We start from the raw sequence: 22,212 nt of genomic DNA on the forward strand, positions 1-22,212 counted from the left end.
GACAGAAGGAGAGACACACATAGTGGGAGAGAGAGAGGGAGAGAGAGACAGTGGGGGAGAGACACACATAGTGGGAGGGAGAGAGAGCTTTGAAAGACTGAAATGAGAGACTGACTTCAGAACAAAGCTAGAGGGGGAGATAAGGAAACGTTTTAAAAGGAGACACCTGAGAAGAGAGTTTAGGAGAGGGAGAGAAAGATTAATCCTACAAGAGAGAGTGTAAGAGAGAGAAGCTACAATGGAAAATGTGGAAGAGAAATCCACAGTGGAAAATATGGAAGAGAAATCACCAGTGGAAAATATGGAAGAGAAATCCACAGTGGAAAATATGGAAGAGAAATCCACAGTGGAAAATATGGAAGAGAAATTGTCAATAGAAGAGAAATCGCCAATGGAAAATGTGGAAGAGAAATCGCCAATGAAAGAGAAACCGTCAATGGAAAATGTGGAAGAGAAATCATCGGCAAAGGAAACGAAACGGCTCCGAGAGGAGATCCGTAGATTCAGCTTTGATAACTGTGCTCTGGGGAACCAGGGCTATAACCGGGTCCTCCTGCAGCTGTTTGGGTGCACCGGTCATGGCAAGTCCTCCTTCATCAACTCCTGTAAGTACGTCCTGGAGGACAGAGAGTATGTAATGCATGCAGAGGCTAATGCAGGGCATAGTTCAGTCACCATGGAGAGAAGAGCCTATCCCCTTACTGACACCATCACCATAGTGGACAACAGACCGTGTACCATGGACAACGCTAAGATGGGAGAGGTTTATGCCCAGCTCGGTGAGTAAGAGAAGAACACAATCCTGTTTGGTTGGTTTTTGAGTATAAACGCAGGTATTTTACCAACTTTTAACCCCCTTGAGATAGTGCCCTGGGAATTATATGTATATCCAGATGAAATATTTCCAGGTAAAATATTCTAACTACTGAATAACTGAACACATTGAGCAGTATGTGTGTGAGTGAGAGATAGCCACAACATGTGAGCGCTCTGACACTATGGAAAGCAATGTATTGCAAATAATTACAATCCTGTCACAGAAATGACATGACGCTCCTCATACTGAATACATGTAGCATGCGTCCAACTATACCAACATAAGCAGTGACCCTCAGTGTGAGACTCATACCCAACTATACCAACATAAGCAGTGACCCTCAGTGTGAGACTCATACCCAACTATACCAACATAAGCAGTGACCCTCAGTGTGAGACTCATACCCAACTATACCAACATAAGCAGTGACCCTCAGTGTGAGACTCATACCCAACTATACATACATAAGCAGTGACCCTCACAGTGTGAGACTCATACCCAACTATACCAACATAAGCAGTGACCCTCAGTGTGAGACTCATTCCCAACTATACTAACATAAGCAGTGACCCTCAGTGTGAGACTCATACCCAACTATACCAACATAAGCAGTGACCCTCAGTGTGAGACTCATACCCAACTATACCAACATAAGCAGTGACCCTCAGTGTGAGACTCATACCCAACTATACCAACATAAGCAGTGACCCTCAGTGTGAGACTCACACCCAACTATACCAACATAAGCAGTGACCCTCAGTGTGAGACTCATACCCAACTATACCAACATAAGCAGTGACCCTCAGTGTGAGACTCATACCCAACTATACATACATAAGCAGTGACCCTCAGTGTGAGACTCATACCCAAAACTATACCAACATAAGCAGTGACCCTCAGTGTGAGACTCACACCCAACTATACCAACATAAGCAGTGACCCTCAGTGTGAGACTCATACCCAACTATACCAACATACGCAGTGACCCTCAGTGTGAGACTCATACCCAACTATACCAACATAAGCAGTGACCCTCAGTGTGAGACTCATACCCAACTATACCAACATAAGCAGTGACCCTCAGTGTGAGACTCACACCCAACTATACCAACATAAGCAGTGACCCTCAGTGTGAGACTCACACCCAACTATACCAACATAAGCAGTGACCCTCAGTGTGAGACTCACACCCAACTATACCAACATAAGCAGTGACCCTCAGTGTGAGACTCATACCCAACTATACCAACATAAGCAGTGACCCTCAGTGTGAGACTCATACCCAACTATACATACATAAGCAGTGACCCTCAGTGTGAGACTCATACCCAACTATACCAACATAAGCAGTGACCCTCAGTGTGAGACTCATACCCAACTATACCAACATAAGCAGTGACCCTCAGCGTGAGACTCATACCCAACTATACCAACATAAGCAGTGACCCTCAGTGTGAGACTCATACCCAACTATACCAACATAAGCAGTGACCCTCAGTGTGAGACTCACACCCAACTATACCAACATAAGCAGTGACCCTCAGTGTGAGACTCATACCCAACTATACCAACATAAGCAGTGACCCTCAGTGTGAGACTCACACCCAACTATACCAACATAAGCAGTGACCCTCAGTGTGAGACTCACACCCAACTATACCAACATAAGCAGTGACCCTCAGTGTGAGACTCATACCCAACTATACCAACATAAGCAGTGACCCTCAGTGTGAGACTCACACCCAACTATACCAACATAAGCAGTGACCCTCAGTGTGAGACTCACACCCAACTATACCAACATAAGCAGTGACCCTCAGTGTGAGACTCACACCCAACTATACCAACATAAGCAGTGACCCTCAGTGTGAGACTCACACCCAACTATACCAACATACGCAGTGACCCTCAGTGTGAGACTCATACCCAACTATACCAACATAAGCAGTGACCCTCAGTGTGAGACTCACACCCAACTATACCAACATAAGCAGTGACCCTCAGTGTGAGACTCATACCCAACTATACCAACATAAGCAGTGACCCTCAGTGTGAGACTCATACCCAACTATACCAACATAAGCAGTGACCCTCAGTGTGAGACTCACACCCAACTATACCAACATAAGCAGTGACCCTCAGTGTGAGACTCACACCCAACTATACCAACATAAGCAGTGACCCTCAGTGTGAGACTCACACCCAACTATACCAACATAAGCAGTGACCCTCAGTGTGAGACTCACACCCAACTATACCAACATAAGCAGTGACCCTCAGTGTGAGACTCACACCCAACTATACCAACATAAGCAGTGACCCTCAGTGTGAGACTCATACCCAACTATACCAACATAAGCAGTGACCCTCAGTGTGAGACTCACACCCAACTATACCAACATAAGCAGTGACCCTCAGTGTGAGACTCACACCCAACTATACCAACATAAGCAGTGACCCTCAGTGTGAGACTCACACCCAACTATACCAACATAAGCAGTGACCCTCAGTGTGAGAGGCATTCCCAGCAAAGGCATATTTATGGCATTATACATGGAATATGAGTATCTTCATTAATGTTTGTGTTTAATTGCTTTACAGTCTATTGCAGGGCACTTTTTATTCAGAACTAGCTGATATACCCGGCGTTGCCCAGGATTTAATTTTCCCACCCCCCCTTCACAGCTCCATTCCCCCCCACCCCCCCTTCACAGCTCCATTCCCCCCCACCCCCCCTTCACAGCTCCATTTCCCCCCACCCCCCCTTCACAGCTCCATTTCCCCCCCACCCCCCCTTCACAGCTCCATTTCCCCCCACCCCCCCTTCACAGCTCCATTTCCCCCCACCCCCCCTTCACAGCTCCATTCCCCCCCACCCCCCCTTCACAGCTCCATTCCCCCCCACCCCCCCTTCACAGCTCCATTTCCCCCCACCCCCCTTCACAGCTCCATTCCCCCCCACCCCCCCTTCACAGCTCCATTCCCCCCCACCCCCCCTTCACAGCTCCATTCCCCCCCACCCCCCCATTCACAGCTCCATTCCCCCCACCCCCCCTTCACAGCTCCATTCCCCCCCACCCCCCCTTCACAGCTCCATTCCCCCCCACCCCCCCTTCACAGCTCCATTCCCCCCCACCCCCCCTTCACAGCTCCATTCCCCCCCACCCCCCCTTCACAGCTTCATTCCCCCCCACCCCCCCTTCACATGTCCAATTACCCCCCCCCCCCCCTTCACAGCCAGGCGGCGGCTCATTGGGGGGGGCGGGCGTGAGGGTTGTAATCCCCCCTTCAGAGCTCGGCGGCGGCAGCTCTCTGGGGGGCGGGAGGGTTGTGATTTCCCTTCCCCCCCCTGAGAGCTGTCCGGTGACGGCTCACGTGTTGTGCGACGGCGGCTCACAGCGGGGGCTGGGGGGTTAGTGAGGGGGGGCGGCGGCTGACTTTGGGTGCGGTGTGTGACGGGGGTGGGTGGCGGCAGCCGACTTACTGTGGGGCGGGCTGTCCGCTGCAGGGGCGGTTGGGAGCAGGGTCGCCAACAGAAATCCTGGGGCCCAGGACAAATGAAAGGAGCACCCCCCCCGAACCCACAACGCCCCCCGAACCCACAGCGCCCCCCGAACCCACAACGCCCCCCGAACCCACAGCGCCCCCCGAACCCACAGCGCCCCCGAACCCATAGCGCCCCCCGAACCCATAGCGCCCCCCCAACCCACAGCGCCCCCCAAACCCATAGCGCCCCCAAACCCATTGCGCCCCCGAACCTATAACGCCCCCCGAACCCATAACGCCCCCCGAACCCATTGCGCCCCCCGAACCCACAGCGCCCCCCGAACCCACAACGCCCCCCGAACCCACAACGCCCCCCTGAACCCACAACGCCCCCCGAACCCACAACGCTCCCCGAACCCACAACGCCCCCCCGAACCCATAGCGCCCCCCGAACCCATAGCGCCCCCCGAACCCACAGCGCCCCCCGAACCCACAGCGCCCCCCGAACCCACAGCGCCCCGCCAACCCATAGCGCCCCCCCAACCCATAGCGCCCCCCCGAACCCACAGCGCCCCCCCAAACCCACAGCGCCCCCCCAAACCCATAGCGCCCCCCAAACCCATTGCGCCCCCGAACCCATAACGTCCCCCGAACCCACAGCGCCCCCCGAACCCACAACGCCCCCCCGAACCCACAACGCCCCCCCGAACCCACAACGCCCCCCCGAACCCACAACGCCCCCCCGAACCCACAACGCCCCCCCGAACCCACAGCGCCCCCCGAACCCACAACGCCCCCCGAACCCACAACGCCCCCCAAACCCAAAGCGCCCCCCCGAACCCAAAGCGCCCCCCCGAACCCACAGCGCCCCCCAAACCCATAACCTACAACGAAAAAATATTTTTTAGCGCGCAACTTTTACTTAACTGTTTTCTTATTGTGATAAAAACATTACAACCTATTTACAGCAACCTGTTTATTTTTATATTTTCCACAAAAGACAGGTGACTGCCTGGGTGACAGTGACTCTGTGGGTGGGTGACTAAGTGAGTGGGTGACTAAGGTGGGTGACTGGGTGGGTTAGTGACTGGGTGGGTGGGAGGCAGTGACTGGGTGGGCGACAGTGACTGGGTGGGGTGGGTGACTTACCTTGACCGGGTGGGTGCTGCTTCCTGCCTCTAGACACCTGATATCCCCACGGGAGAAGCCTGGGGCAGGAGGTGGGCTCGGTGGAGGGGCGCGCGGGAAGTTGACGGGTGGGGGGGGGGGGGGGGGCGAGAGTGGCGGCCTGTGGCAGGAGGCGTGTGCGGGACCGCTTCCCCTCTGTCCCACGTTGGGAGCGAGACTGCCAGTCTCTGGCAGGAGGTGCGCTTGGGGCATGCGTTGTTGGCGCTTCCCCTCCGTCCCATGTTGGGAGCGGGGGGGACGCGGGAGGGTGGAGGGTGTGAGGCGGCTGGAGGTGAGGCGCGGTGAGGCTCTCACGCGGTGTGAGGAGCCTGTGAAGTTGAGGGCGTGTATATGTGTGTTTCTGACGTCAGGCCAATCACAGCGTGAGCCACCGCCAAGCACGTGAGCCGCTGCAACCAATGAGCAACCTCACAAACCCAACACAACCAACCGTTCAGTTTTATATATATATATATATAGATAACTAGACATTACAAACTGGTATGAATCATTTTCAGGTAACTTCGTCCCTCTGAATGAGAACGTGCGTCGGCAAAGCACATCTGTAGAGATGGTCCGCAGGCTGGAAAATGCTGAACCCAATTACACAGACTTTATTGTTCCAGTATATGTCCAAAGGTCAGAGCAATGTAACTTGTAACGCGGGAGCTGAATGTTTAGTGCAGTGACAGGTATATTACTGCCCCCTCTCTCACCGGCGGCGGAGAGGCAGCGGCACGGTGATATATTATTTGTGTTCTGCCCTATCAAAGTAGTTAAAGTTAGAAATGGGCAACACTGTGTGAACAATCAACCAAAATCTTTCATAAACAGAACAAAAACACAATCCGTAAGATTCACTCAAATGTGATAAGTGACTTAAAGTAATATAATGCTGATAGTGCGATATTACCTGTGTAGCTATTCACAGCTCCGATAACTAAAACAGTTTATTATAAGACTTTGGCTAAATCAAGCCGTGTGATTTTTTGCCAGAAACTGCTTTTCACTAAAGTCCGATATGCAAACTATACAATACATATTACAATATATTATATATATACAAACTATATGTACAATATACAAACGTGCAATCTTTACTCGCCAGCTAAAGGAATAGCAATATGCATAAAAGGAGTTTCTTTATCTTTACTGCATAGGCTTTATACTGGGGGCCCTATGCATTAAAAATAAAATAGCAGCCAGCTTCATTACCTTGGCGGTAATGCTAAGGTAATGAAAGGGAAATAGCAATAGTTGTTGGTATGGGTGAAGCTTGTATTTGCCCCAGGGTTTAGGTCTTGCGGGAGAGTGGCAGTAGAAGTTAACCCCTTCATTACTGTAGCGGTTACAACAGCTAAGGTAATGAAGGGGCTCTCCCCTCCCGCAAGGCCTAACACATCTTAGGGCAACGACACGTTTCACCCTTGTACCAACACAACTACACCGGTAAAAGTGCTAGTAACCAGAGATGGCTAATAGTGCTTTCCCCATTCACAAAAAAGCCATCACAATTCCTTAAACCCCGGTTTAAGGACACTCACTTTAAGTACACCCGTGAGTAAGGACATCTAGCTCAATAGGCAAACGGCAGCTCGCGCATGCGCCTGTCTGCACGTCCTGAACAGCAATACTGTCTCCCTACCTGTACCGAAGCTGTGTGCAAGCGGGGAGACACTAGAGCCTTTACACATGTTATTTACATCAGTTCTGCACATATATGACGATACAGTATATGCATAGATAAGTGGGGAAAAGGTAGTGCTTCACTTTAAGTACTTTTTCGCTTTACATACATGCTCCGGTCCCATTGCGTACGTTAATGCGGGGTATGCCTGTACAGTGCAATACAATAAATACAACCCCCTCCCCCCAACACATACAGTACAGTAATGGGCACAATTCCTATTATCCAGATATGGATACAAATAAAACATTACCCAGCCAACATAAAGGTAATTAAAATTACACTAACCCCTGCCCTTCCTCGTCTTCCTCCCCGTCCTCTGTGGGCAGCAAAATTACAATAAACAACAAACTACAAACAAGCCACTAACCCCTTAATCACCTTAATCACCAATATGGGCATGGATTACCACACTGACAATGAATGGGCAAGCTAAAAAAAACAGCCACGCAGCTAGCTGTGTGAATGAAGTTTTTTTTTTTTAACGCATTAATTTCATCCCCGAGGACCCCCTCCTTCCCGAGTTACAGGCCCCGGTATGGGGTGCCGGTATCCCTGCAATGTTTAAATCTCCCACATCACATGACCAGGAGATTTTAAATGCAGAGGAGATAACGGCACCCCATACCGGGGTCTGTAACTTGGGGGGCAGTGGGGGCTGAAATTATTGCGGTTTAGCTCTGGAGACCCCCTGCTTTATGACTCCTATTATTCAAATTAACATTAAAACTGCACGATCACCTGTAAGAGCCTTGCACAGAGACGCAGCTCACCGTGCAGGGAGATCGCCTGTAAGAGCTGTGCAGGGAGATGCAGTGTCTCTCTGTGCAGGGAGATTGCCTGTAAGAGCTGTGCAGGGAGATGCAGCTCTCTCTGTGCAGGGAGATCGCCTGTAAGAGCTGTGCAGGGAGATGCAGCTCTCTCTGTGCATGGAGATCGCCTGTAAGAGCTGTGCAGGGAGATGCAGCTCTCTCTGTGCAGGGAGATCACCTGTAAGAGCTGTGCAGGGAGATGCAGCTCTCTCTGTGCAGGGAGATCGCCTGTAAGAGCTGTGCAGGGAGATGCAGCTCTCTCTGTGCAGGGAGATTGCCTGTAAGAGCTGTGCAGGGAGATTGCCTGTAAGAGCTGTGCAGGGAGATGCAGCTCTCTCTGTGCAGGGAGATCGCCTGTAAGAGCTGTGCAGGGAGATGCAGCTCTCTCTGTGCAGGGAGATTGCCTGTAAGAGCTGTGCAGGGAGATTGCCTGTAAGAGCTGTGCAGGGAGATGCAGCTCTCTCTGTGCAGGGAGATCGCATGTAAGAGCTGTGCAGGGAGATGCAGCGCTCTCTGTGCAGGGAGATCGCCTGTAAGAGCTGTGCAGGGAGACACAGCTCTCTCTGTGCAGGGAGATCGCCTGTAAGAGCTGTGCAGGGAGATGCAGCTTCTCTCTGTGCAGGGAGATCGCCTGTAAGAGCTGTGCAGGGAGATGCAGCTCTGTGTGCAGGGAGATTGCCTGTAAGGCCCAGGACATAGTGAAATCAGCGTCGCTGAGCCGGGCTGAGCTGAAAGCCCCTGCATCTGTAATCAGCGCGGCTATAGTTTCTACCTCCGCATGCGTGCTGATGCGTGCGGAGGCTGAGAAAATCAGAGGAGACAGGAGAGTTTGACATTTTGCCGCTTAGGGGAGCGGAGGAGCGGTCACGTGACCGCTCCCATCCAATGGGGCTGCAGCCTTTTTTCCCTACTGTGAGCAGAGCCACCAGAGTAGAGGCAGCACAGAGGTGTGTGTGTGTGTGTGTGTATATGTGTGTGTGTTTGTGTGTGTGATGTATGTGTTTGATTATATTTATCAAAGTTGCACAATGTTAATAAATAATTTATTCTACACACACACACACACACACACACACACACACACACACACACACACACACACCCCCCCCCCCCCCCCCTTTCAGGGAGATCGCCTGTAAGAGCTGAGCAGGGAGATGTAGCTCTCTCTGTGCAGCTCTTCCAGGCTGCAGTTTAAGCAAACAATTTCAGTGCGATAAGACTTGGCTAAAAATAAAACAACAAGTGATGCAATCTTGCATTTTTTTAATCAAACTTGAAAAAAATGGTGATTTTTCTTGGTGAATACCGCTGTGACACACATTTTTTAAAGTGCGGTAAGAACTTGCAAAATCGCTCGGCGATGCACTGAGCTTATCAAAGTTTAGTGAATAGGCCCCTTAGAGCCAAAATAAAATCTTAAAATTGATTTCAAACCAAAACAGAAGACCCAGCGTCCTTCTGCAGGTGATTCATGCCATATTTAAAAAAAAAATAGGGTTTTGCAGTTATGCTACTTTAGTGTCCTAACTGTTTCTATTATTGTATACTTATTTCTGACCTGAGGGAGAGTGAGAACCATCCGAAGCGTCTTATAATATCTATTGTTAGCCCCCAATAAAAAAGGCAAACCAAGACATGAATGAAAGTGCCCAACCGTAGATACTGCAAATTGATCCACAAATAGGGGGGTTCTGTGTTAGACTAATGTTTCTGTCCCATTTATCACTTGGTGCATAGATAGTAGTAGAAGCTGAAGAAATATCTGCTCTCATGTATTCCTGAGATAAGCGATGGTAAGCGAGGGGACCACACTCCCACATGTACAGGAGCCATCTGAATAGCTTAGCATTTATTAGAAGGAAGAATGGATGTGTAAGAGGAGCATGAGGCCAAAGATGATGCTGAAGAAACATATGACAAGAGAATATTAAAGTCTCATTTAACTGAAATAGCTTCTTAATGTGAGAACAACGAGCTTCTCCTAATAAATGCTGCTTCCTTCCATCTATTAATACTGGTTTATTTTCACTTGTGCAGCGTGCGGGAATGTGTGCGTATCGCAGAGTGGGAACAGGCAGAATTCAAAACTATCTTTAAGAATTGCCGAGACCTAACAGGTAAATATTTCCTGCAAAAGAAAGAATACACTGGGAATTATTGGTCCCCAAACTGTATAACAGAAGAATAGTATCTGCTTCCTTTATGCAAGGAAAGCAAACATACAGTACGAAAATCCTCACGTCTCCCTTGTAGGGTTTCAAGTCTATCCCTCCCAATGCAGGAGAACACAGTGACAAGGACAAAATCATTCATAGTCCAGAAGATGTACTGCTCACAGCGATAAGTTCAAAGAACGACTGTCCCAACAAATCAGGCCTGTCAAGTATATTGTAATATAGTAAAATGAGAGAGAAGAGCTATAAACCCACTGTCTGCCCAGTCCTTTACAGGGTAGCAAAGTGTCCCGCAGGTATATGTGCTTTATATACAGGAAACTCTGCCTCTATCAGGTCCTCCCTTCTCTGCAATGTACTATAAAACGACAGAGAAAGAGTAGACCTTAAACCCACTAATTCGGCACTTCACACTATAGGATACATAGTGGCTCATTCTAGTAGCTTCGATAAAATCACTGCCAAATGGAACGGTTTGGCATGACCCTACCTCACGGTATTACATTTATGTTTTCACGGTATTGGGAAAGAATTAAGAAGAATTATTGCATGTCACAAACCGTGAGATAGGAAAATGCCAATACCGCTCAGGATAGCAGTGACCTTATCTCTGCCTGTGCGATCTGCCTGCAGTCTGTAAGAACTGCACAGAGAGAGAGAGCTTTGTCTCCCTGCACAGCTCGGGATAGCAGTGACCTTATCTCTGCCTGTGCAATCTGCCTGCAGTCTGTAAGAACTGCACAGAGAGAGAGAGCTTCGTCTTCCTGCACAGCTCGGGATAGCAGTGACCTTATCTCTGCCTGTGCGATCTTCCTGCAGTCTGTAAGAACTGCACAGAGAGAGAGAGCTTCGTCTCCCTGCACAGCTCGGGATAGCAGGGACCTTATCTCTGCCTGTGCGATCTGCCTGCAGTCTGTAAGAACTGCACAGAGAGAGAGAGCTTCGTCTTCCTGCACAGCTCGGGATAGCAGTGACCTTATCTCTGCCTGTGCGATCTTCCTGCAGTCTGTAAGAACTGCACAGAGAGAGAGAGCTTTGTCTCCCTGCACAGCTCGGGATAGCAGTGACCTTATCTCTGCCTGTGCGATCTGCCTGCAGTCTGTAAGAACTGCACAGAGAGAGAGAGCTTCGTCTCCCTGCACAGCTCAGGATAGCAGGGACCTTATCTCTGCCTGTGCGATCTGCCTGCAGTCTGTAAGAACTGCACAGAGAGAGAGAGCTTCGTCTCCCTGCACAGCTCGGGATAGCAGGGACCTTATCTCTGCCTGTGCGATCTGCCTGCAGTCTGTAAGAACTGCACAGAGAGAGAGAGCTTCGTCTCCCTGCACAGCTCGGGATAGCAGGGACCTTATCTCTGCCTGTGCGATCTGCCTGCAGTCTGTAAGAACTGCACAGAGAGAGAGAGCTTCGTCTCCCTGCACAGCTCTTGCAGGCGATCACATTGTTTTTAGTTACATTAAACAGAGTATTGTAGCAGGGTGTCTCGAGCTGAACCACATTAATTTCAGGTCCGGGGACCCCTGCTTCCCAAGTTACAAGCCCTGGAATGGGGTGCCGGTATTTCCTGTGCGTTTAAATCTCCTGGTGATGCAGGAGATTTAAACAACGCAGGGAAATACTGACACCCCATACCGGGGCCTGTAACTCGGGAAGCAGGGTGTCCCCAAGGCTGAAATTAATCCGGTTCAGCTCTGGAGACCCCCTGCTTCAATAATGTGTTTTTAAAATAAAATGAAAACAGCTTCATTACCTTAGTAGCTAGCCGCTACGGTAATGAAGGGGTTAAGCCAAAGTAACTGGTTTATTGGGAGTAGAGGGGGCGGGTGAAGGGGCCAGTTGCCCCAGGGTGGGTGGTTTGGCCTACCAGGAAGTTTGCAGGAGGCGTTGTGGTAACCGCTATTTTAATGAAGGGGTTAAACCCGCTACCTACCCGAGAGGCCTAACCACCCACTCTGGGGCAACTACCCCCTTCACCCACCCCCTCTACCCCCAAGAAACATTACACCATACTACCCACCTCCCTCCCCCAACACATACAGATCTGGATAATAGCTCATTTGCCCATTAAAAATAAAACAGTAGCCAGCCTGCATAAAGTAAATTAAAGTTCTGCCTACCCCTGCCAGGATGAAGGCCGCCCTGGTCTTCCTCTGTGTCCTCCTCGTCCTCAGTGTGCAGCAACATTACAATAAAAAAAAGTGTCTGTGCCGAGCATGCGCATTTTAAGTGAAACTTCTTTGTCTTTTGTCACTGTTTTGTCACAGAAATTGTATTTGTAATGGTGCTGTTTTTCATTCAAAATCAAAACACAATTTCAGTGCCAAAACGTAATGACGTTTGACTTAGAACGTGTGTTTAGCTATTTACACTTCTATATTTATAGTAACTGAATTCCTTGTGTTTGTGTCAGTCAGTGTGTGTGTGTGTGTGTGTGTGTGTCAGTCAGTGTGTGTGTGTGTGTCAGTGTGTGAGTCAGTGTGTGTGTGTGTGTGTGTGTCAGTCAGTGTGTGTGTGTGTGTGTGTGTGAGTCAGTGTGTGTCTGTGTGTGTTTGTGTGTGTGTGTTTGTGTGTGTGTGTGTGTGTGTGTGAGTGTCAGTCAGTGTGTGTGTGTGTGTGTGTGTGTCAGTCAGTGTGTCTCTCTTTGTGTGGTGTGTGTGTTATTCTGTGTCCTGCTGCTGGTGCCTTCTGTGCAGGCACACCGAGCCAGCCCCCCTTCTTTCCTCCCCCCCCCAGCGGAGTTGCAGACATGGAGGGGGTCTGTTGGAGTCCCCCAGCCCGGAGCAGCCCACACTGTCTCCCCCCGGCGGAGCTGCGGACACAGAGAGGGTCTGTCTGAGTCCCCCGGCCCGGATCAGCCCCCACTCTCCTCCTCCCCCCCACAACCCCCCCCCCCCCCATCCTGCCGGCGTAGGTACGGAGACGGCGGCCGGATTGTGTGTGTGCCCCCTCCCTCCCTGCGCTGCCTTCCTCCTCTCAGATGACTGCTGGTGTTGGAAGCCGACGTTGCTGATGACCTCTTCTGCCAGCAGTGACGTCACTTAAGTCACCATGCTGTTCATTTACTGCCAGGGAATTTTTCTCATCTCATAGGTGCCACTAAAGAAGTTTCACTTAAAAAATTCTAACTACTGGCCACTGGCCGTTTTAGCTATTTGCACTAATATATTTATACTAACTGTGAATTCCTCGTGTGTGTGTGTGTGTGTCTCTGGATGTAACTGTGTGTGTCTCTGAGTGTGTGTAACTCTGGGTGTTTGAGTGACTCTGTGTGTGTTACTTTGTCTGTTTCAACACCGAAATCTCAGGGGGCGCGACTCTCTCTGCCCGTTGTTCCCAGCTCCTCTCCTCCCCCTCCGTCCGTCCTCTCTTTGGTGGCGCGCATGCGCAGAGGCCCGCAGCCCTGCGCAGATGCCCGCGGCCATGAGAACTGCGAGTTGCAGCCGCGGTGTGATTATCGAAGCTACCTGAATAACTAGGTTTCTTAAAAATGCGAGTTTGAGCATTTATTTTAGCTCCCTCGTGGTTTGTCTGAGCGGGAGAACTACTGATCGGGAAGAAGCACTTCTCAAGCGAGTTTGGCATGTTATTCAAGCTTTTTGAATAGCTACCTATGCCAACTCGTTCGAGAAGTGCTCAAAATGCTCGATGAGTTAGTTACCAAACCTACTAATATGAGCCCCATAATGTGTTATACTTAGAAGAATGTGCGCAGTATGGAAGACTTAGCATGAGATTCCTGTAAAAGCATATGCACTTTTTTTGGAATGGAAATCTGCAGAGAAATTTAATAAAAACAGAAATCTCGGATCAAATAGGGTCTTAGGACTTAGAATTAGTCATGAAAAGGTGCAGATAAGCTTCCTGGTTCAAATCCTGCTGTCACGGTTTCTATGAGGGCGATTACATGTAAATTTAACAATTACTTTTATCCTCTCAGGAGTCTTCCCCATCATTGTCCTCACCAACAAAACAAGTGGAAATTACTTTAAGATAGAAGAGAAGTTCAGATGCTTGGGGGCAGAGGTGGTGTTTGCTTTGGAGAATTACACTCAAGAGGACCAAATGAAAACCAGAAAGAGACACACTGGGATCCTACAGTTTCTTCAGCATGTTTTGGAAGATGTCAGCTTTTGGATGGAGCAGGAAAGAAACCCGGAGAAAGAACGTGCTGATAGGAAGATGTTTCTGCTCAAATTTATACGTGATCGGGAGAGAGCAGGGAAAAAGGATGAGATGGAAAAACTGCAGAAAGAAAAAGCAAGGAGGAATAATTAGATATTGTTATGAAGACCGACGGAGTTTCTAAACAGGTCCAGTCCTGTTCATTTGGTGTGGGATATCTAATAATTCAAAGTGGGCGAGGAACGATGGGGACTATAAGGAGAACTCCAGTCAGATTTGGGTTTCTTAAATCACCCAAAATGTTATAGAAAATGTTAAAACTTGTATTTACACTTCCTTTATTTTAATATACTTTTGTTTATTAGCCTATTGATCTGTGCTGGAACCTGAAATATGTACGGATATATATACCATTACTGTATACGTAAGTACCAAATGCAGCTTTGTGGACATGCTACAGAATAGATGTCCTGTATTACTCAAACTGCTAAATAAAATAATACAAAAAAAAATACTAGTAATGGCTTTTTATTTATCAGAAACAAAAGTTAAAATGTTATTAAGTACTCACCTTCCCCAAAAAATAATGAAAAACCATCTCCTAAAATCTAGAAAATGACAATTTATTTCTAAATAATTAAGCCAGAACACTCACATAGTCACCACCTTTACCCCATTACAAGACTACACATCATAAACAAATTAAAATATTAATAATCATCACAGAAGTGCATAGTGGGGAAAAACCACAATATAACAGACAGTCCGTGTCCATTAAAATGTGAAGCATAAATACAATGGCAAATATAAGCAACTTGTAGAGTGGGGAAATTCAGAACGCCCGTTCTTCTGCTCACATAACACCGTGACCAGGTTCCGATGCACGCTCCACATATGGGGGATTCTTATGTAGCATTGTGTCTACTTGCAGGAAGGGAATACTTGTATCATAATTGGACAATGTTCCACTCGTGATATGTACAGGTTGTTAGTTCAGTTGCAGTACATGTAAGATGATAGATTTAGTTGCTCTTTTGCCTGGGTCACCACCACATTCTTATATTTTACGATAAACTGAGATACATTTACTTCCAGTGTAATAGGTGATGGCTGGTTAATTGGTATGTATTTATAACACACGTGCCTTCCAGTGTAATAGGTGATGGCTGGTTAATTGGTATGTATTTATAACACACGTACCTTCCAGTGTAATAGGTGATGGCTGGTTAATTGGTATGTATTTATAACACACGTGCCTTCCAGTGTAATAGGTGATGGCTGGTTAATTGGTATGTATTTATAACACACGTACCTTCCAGTGTAATAGGTGATGGCTGGTTAATTGGTATGTATATATAACACACGTACCTTCCAGTGTAATAGGTGATGGCTGGTTAATTGGTATGTATTTATAACACACGTACCTTCCAGTGTAATAGGTGATGGCTGGTTAATTGGTATGTATTTATAACACACGTACCTTCCAGTGTAATAGGTGATGGCTGGTTAATTAGTATGTATTTATAACACACGTACCTTCCAGTGTAATAGGTGATGGCTGGTTAATTGGTATGTATTTATAACACACGTGCCTTCCAGTGTAATAGGTGATAGCTGGTTAATTGGTATGTATTTATAACACACGTACCTTCCAGTGTAATAGGTGATGGCTGGTTAATTGGTATGTATTTATAACACACGTACCTTCCAGTGTAATAGGTGATGGCTGGTTAATTAGTATGTATTTATAACACACGTACCTTCCAGTGTAATAGGTGATGGCTGGTTAATTGGTATGTATTTATAACACACGTACCTTCCAGTGTAATAGGTGATGGCTGGTTAATTGGTATGTATTTATAACACACGTGCCTTCCAGTGTAATAGGTGATGGCTGGTTAATTGGTATGTATTTATAACACACGTACCTTCCAGTGTAATAGGTGATGGCTGGTTAATTGGTATGTATTTATAACACACGTACCTTCCAGTGTAATAGGTGATGGCTGGTTAATTAGTATGTATTTATAACACACGTACCTTCCAGTGTAATAGGTGATGGCTGGTTAATTGGTATGTATTTATAACACACGTACCTTCCAGTGTAATAGGTGATGGCTGGTTAATTAGTATGTATTTATAACACACGTACCTTCCAGTGTAATAGGTGATGGCTGGTTAATTGGTATGTATTTATAACACACGTACCTTCCAGTGTAATAGGTGATGGCTGGTTAATTGGTATGTATTTATAACACACGTACCTTCCAGTGTAATAGGTGATGGCTGGTTAATTGGTATGTATTTATAACACACGTGCCTTCCAGTGTAATAGGTGATGGCTGGTTAATTGGTATGTATTTATAACACACGTACCTTCCAGTGTAATAGGTGATGGCTGGTTAATTGGTATGTATTTATAACACACGTGCCTTCCAGTGTAATAGGTGATGGCTGGTTAATTGGTATGTATTTATAACACACGTACCTTCCAGTGTAATAGGTGATGGCTGGTTAATTGGTATGTATTTATAACACACGTACCTTCCAGTGTAATAGGTGATGGCTGGTTAATTGGTATGTATTTATAACACACGTGCCTTCCAGTGTAATAGGTGATGGCTGGTTAATTGGTATGTATTTATAACACACGTACCTTCCAGTGTAATAGGTGATGGCTGGTTAATTGGTATGTATTTATAACACACGTACCTTCCAGTGTAATAGGTGATGGCTGGTTAATTGGTATGTATTTATAACACACGTACCTTCCAGTGTAATAGGTGATGGCTGGTTAATTGGTATGTATTTATAACACACGTGCCTTCCAGTGTAATAGGTGATGGCTGGTTAATTAGTATGTATTTATAACACACGTGCCTTCCAGTGTAATAGGTGATGGCTGGTTAATTGGTATGTATTTATAACACACGTACCTTCCAGTGTAATAGGTGATGGCTGGTTAATTGGTATGTATTTATAACACACGTACCTTCCAGTGTAATAGGTGATGGCTGGTTAATTGGTATGTATTTATAACACACGTACCTTCCAGTGTAATAGGTGATGGCTGGTTAATTGGTATGTATTTATAACACACGTACCTTCCAGTGTAATAGGTGATGGCTGGTTAATTGGTATGTATTTATAACACACGTACCTTCCAGTGTAATAGGTGATGGCTGGTTAATTGGTATGTATTTATAACACACGTACCTTCCAGTGTAATAGGTGATAGCTGGTTAATTGGTATGTATTTATAACACACGTACCTTCCAGTGTAATAGGTGATGGCTGGTTAATTGGTATGTATTTATAACACACGTACCTTCCAGTGTAATAGGTGATAGCTGGTTAATTGGTATGTATTTATAACACACGTACCTTCCAGTGTAATAGGTGATGGCTGGTTAATTGGTATGTATTTATAACACACGTGCCTTCCAGTGTAATAGGTGATAGCTGGTTAATTGGTATGTATTTATAACACACGTACCTTCCAGTGTAATAGGTGATGGCTGGTTAATTGGTATGTATTTATAACACACGTACCTTCCAGTGTAATAGGTGATGGCTGGTTAATTGGTATGTATTTATAACACACGTACCTTCCAGTGTAATAGGTGATGGCTGGTTAATTGGTATGTATTTATAACACACGTGCCTTCCAGTGTAATAGGTGATGGCTGGTTAATTGGTATGTATTTATAACACACGTGCCTTCCAGTGTAATAGGTGATAGCTGGTTAATTGGTATGTATTTATAACACACGTACCTTCCAGTGTAATAGGTGATGGCTGGTTAATTGGTATGTATTTATAACACACGTACCTTCCAGTGTAATAGGTGATGGCTGGTTAATTGGTATGTATTTATAACACACGTACCTTCCAGTGTAATAGGTGATGGCTGGTTAATTGGTATGTATTTATAACACACGTGCCTTCCAGTGTAATAGGTGATGGCTGGTTAATTGGTATGTATTTATAACACACGTACCTTTCAGTGTAATAGGTGATGGCTGGTTAATTGGTATGTATTTATAACACACGTACCTTCCAGTGTAATAGGTGATGGCTGGTTAATTGGTATGTATTTATAACACACGTACCTTCCAGTGTAATAGGTGATGGCTGGTTAATTGGTATGTATTTATAACACACGTACCTTCCAGTGTAATAGGTGATGGCTGGTTAATTGGTATGTATTTATAACACACGTACCTTCCAGTGTAATAGGTGATGGCTGGTTAATTGGTATGTATTTATAACACACGTACCTTCCAGTGTAATAGGTGATGGCTGGTTAATTGGTATGTATTTATAACACACGTACCTTCCAGTGTAATAGGTGATGGCTGGTTAATTGGTATGTATTTATAACACACGTACCTTCCAGTGTAATAGGTGATGGCTGGTTAATTAGTATGTATTTATAACACACGTACCTTCCAGTGTAATAGGTGATGGCTGGTTAATTGGTATGTATTTATAACACACGTACCTTCCAGTGTAATAGGTGATGGCTGGTTAATTGGTATGTATTTATAACACACGTACCTTCCAGTGTAATAGGTGATGGCTGGTTAATTGGTATGTATTTATAACACACGTACCTTCCAGTGTAATAGGTGATGGCTGGTTAATTGGTATGTATTTATAACACACGTACCTTCCAATGTAATAGGTGATGGCTGGTTAATTGGTATGTATTTATAACACACGTACCTTCCAGTGTAATAGGTGATGGCTGGTTAATTGGTATGTATTTATAACACACGTACCTTCCAGTGTAATAGGTGATGGCTGGTTAATTAGTATGTATTTATAACACACGTACCTTCCAGTGTAATAGGTGATGGCTGGTTAATTGGTATGTATTTATAACACACGTACCTTCCAGTGTAATAGGTGATGGCTGGTTAATTGGTATGTATTTATAACACACGTACCTTCCAGTGTAATAGGTGATGGCTGGTTAATTAGTATGTATTTATAACACACGTACCTTCCAGTGTAATAGGTGATGGCTGGTTAATTGGTATGTATTTATAACACACGTACCTTCCAGTGTAATAGGTGATGGCTGGTTAATTGGTATGTATTTATAACACACGTACCTTCCAGTGTAATAGGTGATGGCTGGTTATTTGGTATGTATTTATAACACACGTACCTTCCAGTGTAATAGGTGATGGCTGGTTAATTGGTATGTATTTATAACACACGTACCTTCCAGTGTAATAGGTGATAGCTGGTTAATTGGTATGTATTTATAACACACGTACCTTCCAGTGTAATAGGTGATGGCTGGTTAATTGGTATGTATTTATAACACACGTACCTTCCAGTGTAATAGGTGATAGCTGGTTAATTGGTATGTATTTATAACACACGTACCTTCCAGTGTAATAGGTGATGGCTGGTTAATTGGTATGTATTTATAACACACGTGCCTTCCAGTGTAATAGGTGATGGCTGGTTAATTGGTATGTATTTATAACACACGTACCTTCCAGTGTAATAGGTGATGGCTGGTTAATTGGTATGTATTTATAACACACGTACCTTCCAGTGTAATAGGTGATGGCTAGTTAATTGGTATGTATTTATAACACACGTGCCTTCCAGTGTAATAGGTGATGGCTAGTTAATTGGTATGTATTTATAACACACGTACCTTCCAGTGTAATAGGTGATAGCTGGTTAATTGGTATGTATTTATAACACACGTACCTTCCAGTGTAATAGGCGATGGCTGGTTAATTGGTATGTATTTATAACACACGTACCTTCCAGTGTAATAGGCGATGGCTGGTTAATTAGTATGTATTTATAACACACGTACCTTCCAGTGTAATAGGTGATGGCTGGTTAATTAGTATGTATTTATAACACGTACCTTCCAGTGTAATAGGTGATGGCTGGTTAATTGGTATGTATTTATAACACACGTACCTTCCAGTGTAATAGGTGATGGCTGGTTAATTAGTATGTATTTATAACACACGTACCTTCCAGTGTAATAGGTGATGGCTGGTTAATTGGTATGTATTTATAACACACGTACCTTCCAGTGTAATAGGTGATGGCTGGTTAATTGGTATGTATTTATAACACACGTACCTTCCAGTGTAATAGGTGATGGCTGGTTAATTGGTATGTATTTATAACACACGTACCTTCCAGTGTAATAGGTGATGGCTGGTTAATTGGTATGTATTTATAACACACGTACCTTCCAGTGTAATAGGTGATGGCTGGTTAATTGGTATGTATTTATAACACACGTACCTTCCAGTGTAATAGGTGATGGCTGGTTAATTGGTATGTATTTATAACACACGTACCTTCCAGTGTAATAGGTGATGGCTGGTTAATTAGTATGTATTTATAACACACGTACCTTCCAGTGTAATAGGTGATGGCTGGTTAATTGGTATGTATTTATAACACACGTACCTTCCAGTGTAATAGGTGATGGCTGGTTAATTGGTATGTATTTATAACACACGTACCTTCCAGTGTAATAGGTGATGGCTGGTTAATTGGTATGTATTTATAACACACGTACCTTCCAGTGTAATAGGTGATGGCTGGTTAATTGGTATGTATTTATAACACACGTACCTTCCAGTGTAATAGGTGATGGCTGGTTAATTGGTATGTATTTATAACACACGTGCCTTCCAGTGTAATAGGTGATGGCTGGTTAATTGGTATGTATTTATAACACACGTACCTTCCAGTGTAATAGGTGATGGCTGGTTAATTGGTATGTATTTATAACACACGTACCTTCCAGTGTAATAGGTGATGGCTGGTTAATTAGTATGTATTTATAACACACGTACCTTCCAGTGTAATAGGTGATGGCTGGTTAATTGGTATGTATTTATAACACACGTGCCTTCCAGTGTAATAGGTGATGGCTGGTTAATTGGTATGTATTTATAACACACGTACCTTCCAGTGTAATAGGTGATGGCTGGTAAATTGGTATGTATTTATAACACACGTACCTTCCAGTGTAATAGGTGATGGCTGGTTAATTGGTATGTATTTATAACACACGTACCTTCCAGTGTAATAGGTGATGGCTGGTTAATTAGTATGTATTTATAACACACGTACCTTCCAGTGTAATAGGTGATGGCTGGTTAATTGGTATGTATTTATAACACACGTGCCTTCCAGTGTAATAGGTGATGGCTGGTTAATTGGTATGTATTTATAACACACGTACCTTCCAGTGTAATAGGTGATGGCTGGTTAATTAGTATGTATTTATAACACACGTACCTTCCAGTGTAATAGGTGATGGCTGGTTAATTGGTATGTATTTATAACACACGTACCTTCCAGTGTAATAGGTGATGGCTGGTTAATTAGTATGTATTTATAACACACGTGCCTTCCAGTGTAATAGGTGATGGCTGGTTAATTAGTATGTATTTATAACACACGTACCTTCCAGTGTAATAGGTGATGGCTGGTTAATTAGTATGTATTTATAACACACGTACCTTCCAGTGTAATAGGTGATGGCTGGTTAATTGGTATGTATTTATAACACACGTACCTTCCAGTGTAATAGGTGATGGCTGGTTAATTAGTATGTATTTATAACACACGTACCTTCCAGTGTAATAGGTGATGGCTGGTTAATTGGTATGTATTTATAACACACGTGCCTTCCAGTGTAATAGGTGATGGCTGGTTAATTGGTATGTATTTATAACACACGTGCCTTCCAGTGTAATAGGTGATGGCTGGTTAATTGGTATGTATTTATAACACACGTACCTTCCAGTGTAATAGGTGATGGCTGGTTAATTGGTATGTATTTATAACACACGTACCTTCCAGTGTAATAGGTGATGGCTGGTTAATTGGTATGTATTTATAACACACGTGCCTTCCAGTGTAATAGGTGATGGCTGGTTA

General features: G+C 45.3%; 1 protein-coding gene across 1 annotated transcript; it reads left to right on the forward strand.

Annotated features, from left to right (window-relative positions):
• Nucleotides 1-14,753, forward strand: LOC142463607 (uncharacterized). Its single transcript, XM_075566558.1, has 4 exons — nt 1-779; nt 5,989-6,109; nt 10,007-10,086; nt 14,081-14,753. Exons 1-4 carry the CDS (start codon nt 239-241, stop codon nt 14,416-14,418), a joined length of 1,080 nt encoding a protein of 359 aa, XP_075422673.1. The 5' UTR covers nt 1-238; the 3' UTR covers nt 14,419-14,753.
• The last annotated feature ends 7,459 nt before the right edge of the window (nt 14,754-22,212 follow it).

This window comes from Ascaphus truei, chromosome 11 (assembly GCF_040206685.1).
Source record: "Ascaphus truei isolate aAscTru1 chromosome 11, aAscTru1.hap1, whole genome shotgun sequence".
In the NCBI taxonomy this organism is placed as follows: domain Eukaryota; kingdom Metazoa; phylum Chordata; class Amphibia; order Anura; family Ascaphidae; genus Ascaphus; species Ascaphus truei.

Excerpts from the sequence above, each read along its gene's own strand:
- LOC142463607 (XM_075566558.1), top strand. The coding sequence starts at position 239 with ATGGAAAATGTGGAAGAGAAATCCACAGTGGAAAATATGGAAGAGAAA. Across the intron at positions 780-5,988 it reads AGAGGTTTATGCCCAGCTCG|GTAACTTCGTCCCTCTGAAT; the intron begins GTGAGTAAGAGA and ends AATCATTTTCAG. Across the intron at positions 6,110-10,006 it reads GTTCCAGTATATGTCCAAAG|CGTGCGGGAATGTGTGCGTA; the intron begins GTCAGAGCAATG and ends TCACTTGTGCAG.